The following is a 14,328-nucleotide window of genomic DNA, read 5'->3' on the forward strand; positions in this document are numbered from 1 at the left end:
GGAATGCATTAAATACAAACCATACAATATGTGGAATGCATTAAATACAAACCATACAATATGTGGAATGCATTAAATACAAACCACACAATATGTGGAATGCAATAAATACAAACCACACAAAAAGTGGAATGCAATAAATACAAACCATACAAAAAGTGGAATGCAATAAATACAAACCACACAATATGTGGAATGCAATAATTACAAACCACATAATATGTGGAATGCAAATAAATACAAACCATACAATATGTGGAATGCATTAAATACAAACCACACAATATGTGGAATGCATTAAATACAAACCACACAAAAAGTGGAATGCAATAAATACAAACCATACAATATGTGGAATTCAATAATTACAAACCACATAAGTGGAATGCAATAAATACAAACCACACAATATGTGAAATGCAATAATTACAAACCACACAATATGTGGAATGCAATAAATACAAACCACACAAAAAGTGGAATGCAATAAATACAAACCATACAATATGTGGAATGCATTAAATACAAACCATACAAAAAGTGGAATGCAATAAATACAAACCATACAATATGTGGAATTCAATAATTACAAACCACATAAGTGGAATGCAATAAATACAAACCACACAATATGTGGAATGCAATAATTACAAACCACACAATATGTGGAATGCAATAAATACAAACCACACAAAAAGTGGAATGCAATAAATACAAACCATACAATATGTGGAATGCATTAAATACAAACCATACAAAAAGTGGAATGCAATAAATACAAACCATACAATATGTGGAATTCAATAATTACAAACCACATAAGTGGAATGCAATAAATACAAACCACACAATATGTGGAATGCAATAATTACAAACCACACAATATGTGGAATGCAATAAATACAAACCACACAAAAAGTGGAATGCAATAAATACAAACCATACAATATGTGGAATGCATTAAATACAAAGCACACAATATGTGGAATGCAATAAATACAAACCATACAATATGTGGAATGCAATAAATACAAACCACACAAAAAGTGGAATGCATTAAATACAAACCACACAATATGTGGAATGCATTAAATACAAACCACACAAAAAGTGGAATGCAATAAATACAAACCATACAATATGTGGAATGCAATAAATACAAACCACACAATATGTGGAATGCAATAAATACAAACCATACAATATGTGGAATGCAATAAATACAAACCATACAATATGTGGAATGCAATAAATACAAACCATACAATATGTGGAATGCAATAAATACAAACCATACAATATGTGGAATGCAATAAATACAAACCATACAATATGTGGAATGCAAATAAATACAAACCATACAATATGTGGAATGCAATAAATACAAACCATACAATATGTGGAATGCAATAAATACAAACCACACAATATGTGGAATGCATTGAATACAAACCACACAATATGTAGATAGGCAATACAATAAAGGTAGTCCCTGAAATAGTAAGGGTTATGTTCCTGGGATCTCTACACATGTCAGTTTTTTACACAAGGTGGGGTTTTATTGGGCTACATATGGGGGGTTTCATTACTGACATCATGATGAAGGGCAACTTTAGCAAAACATGATAAAAATCTTAACATTTGAAAACATTTAACAAAAATGATTTACACATGTACACAACTGGAGAAGTTAAACAATATACTGCATATGCACTCAATTCAAAGATCAAAAATTGTCTATGTGCATTTTAAAAGTTCATTTACATATCTGCTAGTTTACTTATGTCACAGTTTATGTATAATGGGAAGTACCTGAATGTGGGTAGAAAATAAATACAAGCGACATGTTTTGTTTTGGTCAAGGTAAAGAACTCATTTAATATGGCACAGGAACACACCAAGGTCATCATATACCAGATGAAACACATTCCCACCTTGTCGAAAAAAAGACACTGTTGATAACTTTGTGATTGCATCACCTGATCAAGGTCCTCAAGAAACATTTTTAAATTTAAAAACAATTATTTTAAAGTTTGCTGTTAGGCAAATCTATGCAGTTTTGTTAGATCCTTTCAAAAGTAGATCAATGTAGATTTAGCTTGTGTTTAATTTCATCATATGGAGAAAGAAACTGTAGAGTAAGGGCACAATGTCGTATCTGGGTTCAAATTCTATTCATAGTGAATGGAGGGAATAACAAGATTTGATGCAGTGCTTCATTGCTACCATAAACTTACCATTACAAGTTTCTGGATACAATGAATGCCACGTCTGTCCCCAAATGTATAAAAAAATATATTTAAAACCATGCTTGAAGATGTGCTTGTGACAAGAAAAAACTCCTATGCACCCCAATTCATTTCTGTTAGTGGGGACCTGTATTATGATAATTTTATGCCTCCAACATATTAGCCAGTTTGCAAACCTTTTCTATGCCAGTGATAGTGTAGGCATGCCCTGATACCAGCCCATTAGAATCTGCCTTGAAGCTAAACTTCCAGTCTCCCTGAAATAAATAAAATACAGGTAGTACTATGGGAAGCAATGGCTATTCCCTACAGTACAGGTAATAAGGTCTTCTAGACTATTTTAGCACTAAAAGTTTGGGTTTCTAAGATTGAAACCCAGGGTCATTCAACTGCAAAAGACAGCAAGATATTTTACCTAATTTGGGTCATTGGGTTCTCTATGATTCTTCAAATGGGGTTAGTCCCAAAAGATTTGTCAACAAGGATCATTAGTTTAATTATACAGGGCTCTCATGGTTCATACAAAACATGTCACCAGAAAATGATATGGGCCTCAAAAAGTTCAGAGAGATATGTAACCAGAAAATGACACAGGGCTCATATGGTTCACAAAGACGTGTCACTAGAAACTGATACAGGCCTCACATAGTTCAAACAGACATTTCACCAGAAAATTCAAGAAATTTTTTCAAACAATATAATATATTAACTGCATCTAAACTTATGAATAATGTTGATTGTTAGAGCTGGGTACTGTGGGAAATTTTGCACCACTGAATTTCCCAATGTACTGTGATGCATACCATGGTATAGCCCAATTATATCAGGGGCCAACAATTTAATGTTCTGGGGCATTTATTAATGACTGGAAAGACATCTTTCTCTGGTTTATAGCAAAATAACAATATTATATCCATTATATTATTAGTAAAACAAATATTCATTATCTTAAGATAAAAGAAAAGAAAATATATCAGCTCAAAAGAAAATCACAGCCCATCATCCCCCCAATAATTAAATGGCCTATACCTTACAGCAGATAAATATGCTATGTGTACGTTTATTCTTAAACAAGTTGCAATCCAACAGCTGTAAAAAAAGTGGGATGATTCAGTTTACACTATAGCTGATACTGTCAAGTGGGATTATTAAGATTCCACTATAGCTGATACTGTGAAGTGGGATTAAGCTTATACTATAGCTGATACTGTGAAGTGGGATGATTAAGCTTACACTATAGCTGATACTGTGAAGTGGAATGATTAAGTTTACACTATAGCTGATACTGTCAAGTGGGATTATTAAGCTTACACTATAGCTGATACTGTGAAGTGGGATTAAGCTTATACTATAGCTGATACTGTGAAGTGGGATGATTAAGCTTACACTATAGCTGATACTGTGAAGTGGGATGATTAAGTTTACACTACAGCTGATACTGTGAAGTGGGATGATTAAGCTTACACTATAGCTGATACTGTGAAGTGGAATGATTAAGTTTACACTATAGCTGATACTGTGAAGTGGGATGATTAAGCTTACACTATAGCTGATACTGTGAAGTGGGATTATTAAGCTTACGCTATAGGTGATACTGTGAAGTGGGATTAAGCTTATACTGTAGCTGATACTGTGAAGTAGGATGATTAAGCTTACACTATAGCTGATACTGTGAAGTGGGATTATTAAACTTACACTATAGGTGATACTGTGAAGTGGGATTAAGCTTATACCATAGCTGATACTGTGAAGTGGGATGATTAAGCTTACACTATAGCTGATACTGTGAAGTGGAATGATTAAGTTTACACTATAGCTGATACTGTGAAGTGGGATGATTAAGCTTACACTATAGCTGATACTGTGAAGTGGGTTATTAAGCTTACACTATAGCTGATACTGTGAAGTGGGATTAAGCTTATACTATAGCTGATACTGTGAAGTGGGATGATTAAGCTTACACTATAGCTGATACTGTGAAGTGGGATTATTAAGCTTACACAATAGGTGATACTGTGAAGTGGGATTAAGCTTATACCATAGCTGATACTGTGAAGTGGGATTATTAAGCTTACACTATAGGTGATACTGTGAAGTGGGATTAAGCTTATACTATAGGTGATACTGTGAAGTGGGATGATTAAGCTTACATTATGGCTGATACTGTGAAGTGGGATGATTAAGCTTACACTATAGCTGATACTGTGAGGTGGGATTATTAAGTTTACATTATAGCTGATACTGTGAAGTGGGATTAAGCTTATACTATAGCTGATACTGTGAAGTGGGATTATTAAGCTTACACTATAGCTGATACTGTAAAGTGGGATGATTAAGTTTATACTATAGCTGATACTGTGAAGTGGGATGATTCAGCTTATACTATAGCTGATACTGTGAAGTGGGATTATTAAGTTTACATTATAGCTGATACTGTGAAGTGGGATGATTAAGCTTACACTACAGCTGATACTGTGAAGTGGGATTATTAAGCTTATACTATAGCTGATACTGTGAAGTGGGATTAAGCTTATACTATAGCTGATACTGTGAAATGGGATGATTCAGCTTACACTATAGCTGATACTGTGAAGTGGGATTAAGCTTACACTATAGCTGATACTGTGAAGTGGGATGATTAAGCTTACATTATAGCTGATACTGTGAAGTGGGATGATTAAGCTTACACTATAGCTGATACTGTGAAGTGGGATTATTAAGTTTACATTATAGCTGATACTGTGAAGTGGGATGATTAAGCTTACACTATAGCTGATACTGTGAAGTGGGATTATTAAGTTAACATTATAGCTGATACTGTGAAGTGGGATGATTAAGCTTACACTACAGCTGATACTGTGAAGTGGGATTATTAAGCTTATAATATAGCTGTTACTGTGAAGTGGGATTAAGCTTATACTATAGCTGATACTGTGAAGTGGGATGATTAAGCTTACACTACAGCTGATACTGTGAAGTGGGATTATTAAGCTTATACTATAGCTGATACTGTGAAGTGGGATTAAGCTTATACTAAAGCTGATACTGTGAAGTGAGATGATTAAGTTTACACTATAGCTGATACTGTGAAGTGGGATGATTAAGCTTACACTATAGCTGATACTGTGAAGTGGAATGATTAAGTTTACACTATAGCTGATACTGTGAAGTGGGATGATTAAGTTTACACTATAGCTGATACTGTGAAGTGGGATGATTAAGCTTACACTACAGCTGATACTGTGAAGTTAGATTATTAAGCTTATACTATATCTGATACTGTGAAGTGGGATTAAGCTTATACTATAGCTGATACTGTGAAATGGGATGATTCAGCTTACACTATAGCTGATACTGTGAAGTGGGATTATTAAGCTTACATTATAGCTGATACTGTGAAGTGGGATTAAGCTTATACTATAGCTGATACTGTGAAGTAGGATGATTAAGCTTACACTATAGCTGATACTGTGAAGTGGGATTATTAAGCTTACATTATAGCCGATACTGTGAAAGACATTGTGCTGACATTAGAGGGCCTATTGATAAAAACAGGAAGTGTTAATTTTCTAACTACAGAATTGATATAACAGGCTGGAAATCTTCGACTAGGATGCCAACATCCGGGAAAAATATTTATCAGAAAGGGACAATAAACATTAAACACACTTATTCAGTGGACAAAAAAATATTTAGCAGACTTGAGAAATCATGTGTATTTCAGACAGAAAATGTGCATTCCTGAAAATCATAGGATGATTCACAGTAATACAAATGAAAAGATATACTTAAAACATTCACATATGCGAGAAAATAACTAAAATATAAACATTTCTGGTATAATTTTTATTTAATCCAATGTTTTTCTTCTGAAACTTAGACTTTGCCTGAATGTTTCACAACAATTCATTTGGCCACCACTTTGGCATATGTAACAGGTCAATTTATTTGGCCATCACTTTGGCATATGTGACAGGTCAATTTATTTGGCTACCACTTTGGCATATGTGACAGGTCAATTTATTTGGCCATCACTTTGGCATATGTGACAGGTCAATTTATTTGGCCATCACTTTGGCATATGTGACAGGTTAATTTATTTGGCTATCACTTGGGCATATGTGACAGGTCAATTATTTGGCTACCACTTTGGCATATGTGACAGGTGTCAAAGATGTGATTAAAGGATCATAAATATAATTATATTTGTCACCATTAATCTGTGACAGATATAACCAATTTGTAAAAATAAAATCTGAACTATTTTGTCATGAATGTCTTTAAATTCATAACAAGATTCCTCTGGAATTTTCATACATTCCTTAATGCCAGAAACTACCAATGTACCAGTACAGTGACAAAGTACTGTGGTATGTACCACCAGAAAAAAATAGTGGTAAACCAACATACTAATAATACAGTCCACCTCTGTTTATTATGGTCTGCAGGGTCCACAAAATATCATATTTACTATCTCAGTCCAAAAATAACCACTCTGAAATAGTTTTTGAAGTACTTGGTCTAGATGAAGACTGTCACCAAGGGGCAGATCTGCCAACCCTAAGAAGGTCTTCTCACTGAGGCAGTCAATGTTTTTCCTTAAGTTTAACCAATTTTCAGTAAGGTGCAAGAAAATATCATGCACTGCTATTGCCAAATGTGAAAACATGTATTTGGTAAGTCCACAAGTTGAATCTGATGCAGTGAATGTTAAAACCAAACAGTGTGTAAAGTACCCTTAAATCTAAAAGACTTCCAGTTCATTTTCAGAAACTGCAGTTTCAGATCCCAGGGAGATCAATGACCTCATTCAAGAGGATGAGTGTCCCTTTTGCCTTCAATATATTTCTTTTGCTGGATGAATGTCTCTACATAATGCGGTAGAGCAAAAGCGAAAAAATCCTGATCATTCAGGTGGTTTGCATGATAAATATGGGCAGATTATATCATCTGAGGTACTCCTGTAAAGTTGATCTGGTTTCCTGCCCAACTCCACTTAATCTATTGTGAAAACACAGAATACCATATCTTGTCTGTAAGTTCAAACAATGAGTTTATTGCATCTCTGCCAGTTGTGTTTATTCACCACCTGGGCTTCCATTTGCTTGCCATTTGTAATCATAATTGATACAAATGGGCACTGATGTCTGCAGGGGAAATAGTATACACTGTAATAACTCGCTTTAATAATGCTTTTTGTAATCCATGCTAGCAAACAGATTGTCATTTGCACTCACAGTGAATGTATTTTCAAATAATGATCTTTACTTGCGAGATACTGTTATATAGTTAACCTGGATATGATCTTTACTTGCGAGATACTGTTATATAGTTAACCTGGATATGATCTTTACTTGCGAGATACTGTTATATAGTTAACCTGGATATGATCTTTACTTGCGAGATACTGTTATATAGTTAACCTGGATATGATCTTTACTTGCGAGATATTGTTATATAGTTAACCTGGATATGATCTTTACTTGCGAGATACTGTTATATAGTTAACCTGGATATGATCTTTACTTGCGAGATACTGTTATATAGTTAACCTGGATATGATCTTTACTTGCGAGATACTGTTATATAGTTAACTTGGATATAATACAATCTTGGTTATTTTGCACCTTACACCATGTCATGCATGAATGGCAGGTGCCTTAATGCATTCGGTTGATATTTCTCTCTCTTCTTTCTGATTTTGTTGGATCCAGTTTTCAGTCTGACAACATATTCAATTTTTGGAATACAACCAAACACAATTCATTTCTCTATATTTATGTCAATGAACAATGTGTCATGTGTTACATGACATAAGAGATAAATGCTGCAGTATGGATGAATATACAACATACATGGAATTTGTGGATATTTATTTTTCTTTAATAAATTACTCATGACGAACAAAGAGGAGTATATGACAACAATATAAGATTAGTTTCTTTTATTTTATTATCAAATAAGAATTTTGTTTATCTGTTATTGCAACATGCAGTTGATGGGCACAAATTAAACACAAATTTTTTCATTTCTTAAGTCCTGGGACACATGACCTAGGTGAAAACAAGTTTCACTATAAGTTCTGGGCCAGGAAAAATTTAATTATTTTATCATGTCCCAATACATAAAGTAAATACCGTAACATTAATGTTCTCAAATCCTTAAACACAAGACTCTAATCTCCTAACCACCATTCCTATCATAATTAGACAGCAAGGCTGAGTGGCAGATTCTGTGAATTCAAGATCATGGGTCTGAGTCCTGCTTACAGCTGTTATGCTCTTCACCAAGTACTTATCAGTAAATCTTGTTGGCTTCAGATAAACCTAGATAGGTTCTGCTATGAAGTAAACATGCAATTAACAGGCACAGCATCCTGGAAAATTATATATCTTCACTAGAGTTTGGCAATAAAAACTGGGCTGCAATGGACTAAATTCTACTATTCTTATCTTGATAAAACAAAAAATGTACCCTTCTTGAACAAGTAATAAAAGCACCAGCTTTATAAGCTCTTTCAATCTTTCTGTACAAGTCTGTGTTCTTATCCTCTATCAATATTCTCTCTGCTAAACCTCCTGTCAGGTCTACAAGGGCATCCATGGTGTGTCCTCCCTCAATAGCTTCATATGATCCATGTAATCTGAAATAAACCTGCCTAATTTAAAAACTTTCATCCAAGCAAGCATTCTGCAAAGCACAACACCCAACCTGAAAACTGTTCTATGATGCAAGCCTACTATTTAAGAATTATAAATTCTTTTTACACCTTATGTTAATACCACCATTATCTGGAAAATGTTATACACTGTCTCACTATTTCTTAAACACAGGCTTTACAAAAATAGGAGGTGTCAGGAAGCTACAGAAAATCTTACTTTTGAAATAGAAAATATCACCATAATATGATATCATGGGTATGAAGAAATATGTGTAATTCATATCCGATATTTTAAGGTAATGGTTTAAGTCTAAATACACGCACTTGTACCATGCAGTTTAATAATGACTTCATGTATCCATGTCCATAATTATTTAGCCCCATCATCCATCAAATTAGGACATCTTGGCTTGGGATAGGTCATTAAACATACAAAAGTCTGTCCTGAAATATATATTTCTATAAGGTCTACTGGTTATGAAAAAAATGACTGACAAATTTTAAATGATACATACTTGGCATATGCCTTCTCGATGAGAGCCACCCAGAATTCTGTGGGATCATTACAGGAAGCATAGATCAGCCTTTTGTTCTTAGTGGGTAACTGATCATCAATGATGACATCAACCCACTCCCCAAACCGCCAGAAACGGAACTTCACCAATCCTCTGTACCCAATACCATATAAAGGCTGGTCGAGTGGCATCACCTAATAAGATTAAAATCAGACTAGTGGCACACTGTGCTAAAAATTTTGGGACACACCAGTCAACATGTCTTGAGGACTCTAGTTGTGATTTTAATGTTAAAAACTCAATTTTACTAGCAATATTCCATCCTAGTAATGAAATGACATCTATAATCATTCACAGAGGACTTTGCTAAGCATTCACAAAAGACATTACTAATCATTGACAGACAACTTTGGAAATCATTCACAGAAATCATTGCTAAGCATTAAAGAAGACAAGATTTTGTTGGAACTTTACAGAGGACACTGCTACATGTATTTATTGACAAAAGACTCTTGACATTTTCTGTCTGTTCAATTACAGATAGCACATAAGCTCAAAATATTGTTAATGCATGTACAAAAGTCATGCAGCAAAATAAATGACTACATGCAAGGAATATTATGTTTATGAACTGTCTGCAAATTTCTTAAAGAACAAAAAAAATCCCAAAAATTATGAATTACAATTAATAATTTTCTATACAGTACAAGTTGCTGATGCCTGGAGATTTTACTGCTTTGTGTGGCAAAACTTACGTTAGAAAAATGTATCAAGTCTTGCAATACAATTTTTCTTTAACTTAAACGTTATAATGAGTCAAGTTATCCTTCAATGAAATGATGCTAGTACCTTGGAAATGAACTTTTCTTTCTGTGAGACAGCAGCACATGCAGAGAGAAACCAGCAATCGCCCAGAATTCCTTGTTTAATGTCATTCTTTGTCATACCATCCACCATCAAATATGGAGTCTGCCATTCTTCTACAAGATCCTTTAGTATAAATCGTATTTCAATTTAACACATGCCCACTGTGTTATTAAGGTTAATACACCCATATTGCTAGACTTGCTATATGTAATACATATGATAACAACTCAAAGCATCATTAATAACATCATGACATAATGTATCATTAATAACATCAGGACATAATGTATCATTAATAACATCAGGACATAACGTATCATTAACAACATCAGGACATAATGTATCATTTATAACACCAGGACATAATGTATCATTAATAACATCAGGACATAATGTATCATTAATAACATCAGGACATAATGTATCATTAATAACATCAGGACATAATGTATCATTAATAACATCAGGACATAATGTATCATTAATAACATCAGGACATAATGTATCATTAATAACATCAGGACATAATGTACCATTAATAACATCAGGACATAATGTATCATTAATAACACCAGGACATAATGTATCATTAATAACATCAGGACATAATGTATCATTAATAACATCAGGACATAATGTATCATTAATAACATCAGGGCATAATGTATCATTAATAACATCAGGACATAATGTATCATTAATAACATCAGGACATAATGTATCATTAATAACATCAGGGCATAATGTATCATTAATAACATCAGGACATAATGTATCATTAATAACATCAGGACATAATATATCATTAATAACACCAGGACATAATGTATCATTAATAAGTCATTTTATTATATTATTCTCCGATTTCATAAAATAAAAGCAGTATTTACTTTGGTGATAAGAAAATCTTATATTTGTGCTTATTTCGAACTAAATTTATGAAACCTGTCCACAAAATTTCCAACTCTGGCTTGCAAAGGCTTGAAACACATCTATAATATTTGATTTTTTATATAAATTCATTTTATTTGAAATTAGCACTCATGTAAAATCTTCCATTAATCAGATGATTTAATTTTCAAAAAAGTGATCTGTCTTTATAACACTTTTCACAGGAAGTGAACTAGGCTAAAATCTGCCTTGCACAAGTGTCCTGATTTATTAATAAAGCTACAAAAAATGATGAAAACTATCTAAAAATCAACTTTCCCACACAGGCAAGTACCACAGATTTTTACTTTCCCACACAGTAAATTACCACAGATTTTTACTTTCCCACACAGGAAAGTACCACAGATTTTTACTTTCCCACACAGGCAAGTACCACAGATTTTTACTTTCCCACACAGGCAAGTATCACAGAATTTTACTTTCCTACACAGGCAAGTATCACATATTTTTACTTTCCCACACAGGAAAGTACCACAGATTTTTACTTTCCCACACAGGCAAGTACCACAGATTTTTACTTTCCCACACAGTAAATTACCACAGATTTTTACTTTCCCATACAGGAAAGTACCACAGATTTTTACTTTCCCCACACAGGAAAGTACCACAGATTTTTACTTTCCCACACAGGCAAGTATCACAGATTTTTACTTTCCCACACAGGCAAGTATCACAGATTTTTACCTGCCCAGAAAAACAAATCATTCATTCAGCTATTATAGGAATACAAAATTTGACAACAGTGAAAATTTGATCACATGACACTTTGTTTTCCAGAACTTATTCTCTGGCTCTTTTGACACCAAATTTAAGTAATTACAAACTGAGACCAGTCTCCTCTCCTTCTGGTTAGCATTTGTTAGTATTGAAGAGTGCAAATGAAATACTTTTATGAGCTTGATGAAAAAAGATTAAAAAAACAAGCATGCAGTAGAAAGTATGGACTATCAATGATCAATGCTGGCTATATTCTCCACAGGACATACCTTTCATTCAAGAGAAACACTGGTCTTCTCTGATTCAGCATTCATCCAGGCAAGTAATTGGAATATTCATACTGTATGAAATTTCAAGTTGGGAATGTTGAATTTTCAACTCCTTACTATGCAACAATGAATGACCATATGTTTTATGCAACACTTAGTTTTGACAAGAAAATACTTTTGAGCAATTACAATTGTCCATAAATGCTGACAATATCCCAACCTCACTCGACCCCTGCTTTAAGACAGAGTTCACTATGCTCAACAAACTTCACAAGCTAAAAATTTACTTGTCCTGGATGCCTTCACATGCTAAAAATTTATTTGTCCTGGCTGCCTTCACATGCTAAAAATCTACTTGGCCTGGCTGCCTTCACATGCTAAAAATTTACTTGTCCTGGCTGCCTTCACATGCTAAAAATCTACTTGGCCTGGCTGCCTTCACATGCTAAAAATTTACTTGTCCTGGATGCCTTCACATGTTAAAAATTTACTTGGCCTGGCTGCCTTCACATGCTAAAAATCTACTTGGCCTGGCTGCCTTCACATGCTAAAAATTTACTTGGCCTGGCTGGCTTCACATGCTAAAAATTTATTTGTCCTGGCTGCCTTCACATGCAGAAAATTTACTTCTCCTGGCTGCCTTCACATGCTAAACATTTACTTGGCCTGGCTGGCTTCACATGCTAAAAATTTACTTAGACTGGCTGCCTTCACATGCTAAAAGTTTACTTGGACTGGCTGCTTTCACATGCTAAAAATTTACTTGGCCTGGCTGGCTGCCGCCCATTGCAGCACAATATTTTCAATTCACGCAGAATTCCAAATTTTAAAGCCTTCTCTAACTTTGTTACAGACTTTTAGAACTTTGACTCTTCTAGACATTTTTGGGGGTTACTATGTTACTATGTTACTATGTCAACTGAAAAACAACTGTTTTCCGAAAGGTTCCATAAAACAAGTCAATATAAAAGTGAAACATACACATGACAACAGTACATATAAAAGTGAAACGTACAAATGACAACAGCAAATATCAAAGTGAAATATACACACGACAACAACACATATAAAATAACATTTTGTACACAATCAGAAAATTACTACAGTTTTGAGACCACTCCGGTGGCTTAGTGGTTAGAGCATCCACCTCGGAAGTTGAAGATCGTGGGTTCGATCCCCGGCCAAGTCATATCAAAGACTTAAAAAAATGGTACTAACAGGTGCCTCGCTAGGCGCTCAACATTAATAGGTTAGTGTTAGGACTGGTTGGCCTGGTGTCAGGATAGTGTGACTGGGTGGGACATCATGCTACATGTCTGCAGCATGATGCCCCAGTGCTAGACATCACTATAAACTGCCACACGGCAGAGATAGTAGCGATACGACTGAAATATTGTTAAAGCTACGTTAAAAATCATAATCACACATACACTACAGTTTTGGGGCAAAGGTAGGCGAAACACAATATAAAAATAAAAGCAACAAGGAACTCTAATATACTGCATTCTTAAAACAGACAGGAGATACATAAGCTTTAAACTGAATCTCTTAGACAATTAAGATACAGGAAACATTTTTGTTTTAAATTTTAAAGTTGGAATCAGATTGTACTTCTAGTTTAGGTTTTGTCTTGGGCCTGAATCATGTATTTAAAAAATTCATGAAAATGAGGGCCTTGTTCAAGCTGTAAAAAAAAAAGACATCTTGCATTTTGTACAAGGCTACCACTGAGAAATGAAACTGATTGCTAACAAACTTAGACTACTTCTATGCACCTTAGGACGTTTCCAAACAATGGACTCTGCTTCTTTCAACCTGTCTTCACTGTAGTACAGAGCATGGGCATCAGCAGGAAAATATGGGTCGCAAAACAATCGATCCTCTGGCAGTGACTGCAAGGTCTTCCGCAACTCTTCTGCCTTCTGCAAAATAACAAGCAAACTTCAATATGAAATAAAGTTTAAGGCAATTTATTATTGTATCTCTTCTAATAAATGGTACTAGGGATGTTATTTTCTACAAGAGGAAACTCAATCAAAATACCAAATACATGAAAGAAGAGTCCCTAGAAGGGATTGACACTCCACTGTTCTAAAAGA

General features: G+C 34.3%; 1 protein-coding gene across 1 annotated transcript in view; it reads right to left on the bottom strand.

The window, feature by feature from the left end:
• LOC149775056 (calpain-A-like) overlaps nt 1–14,328 on the bottom strand; it is a 61,523-nt gene that overhangs the window by 42,004 nt on the left and 5,191 nt on the right. The window contains exons 2-6 of the mRNA XM_089943723.1: nt 14,005–14,151; nt 10,275–10,415; nt 9,426–9,619; nt 8,724–8,892; nt 2,426–2,506 (exon numbers count right to left, since the gene is read on the bottom strand). Of these exons, the coding sequence (XP_089799849.1) occupies nt 2,426–2,506; nt 8,724–8,892; nt 9,426–9,619; nt 10,275–10,415; nt 14,005–14,151 (732 nt within the window). The remainder of the gene's footprint in view (nt 1–2,425; nt 2,507–8,723; nt 8,893–9,425; nt 9,620–10,274; nt 10,416–14,004; nt 14,152–14,328) is intronic.

This window comes from Sinohyriopsis cumingii, chromosome 19 (genome assembly GCF_028554795.1).
Source record: "Sinohyriopsis cumingii isolate HCF-2022 chromosome 19, ASM2855479v2, whole genome shotgun sequence".
NCBI lineage: Eukaryota > Metazoa > Mollusca > Bivalvia > Unionida > Unionidae > Sinohyriopsis > Sinohyriopsis cumingii.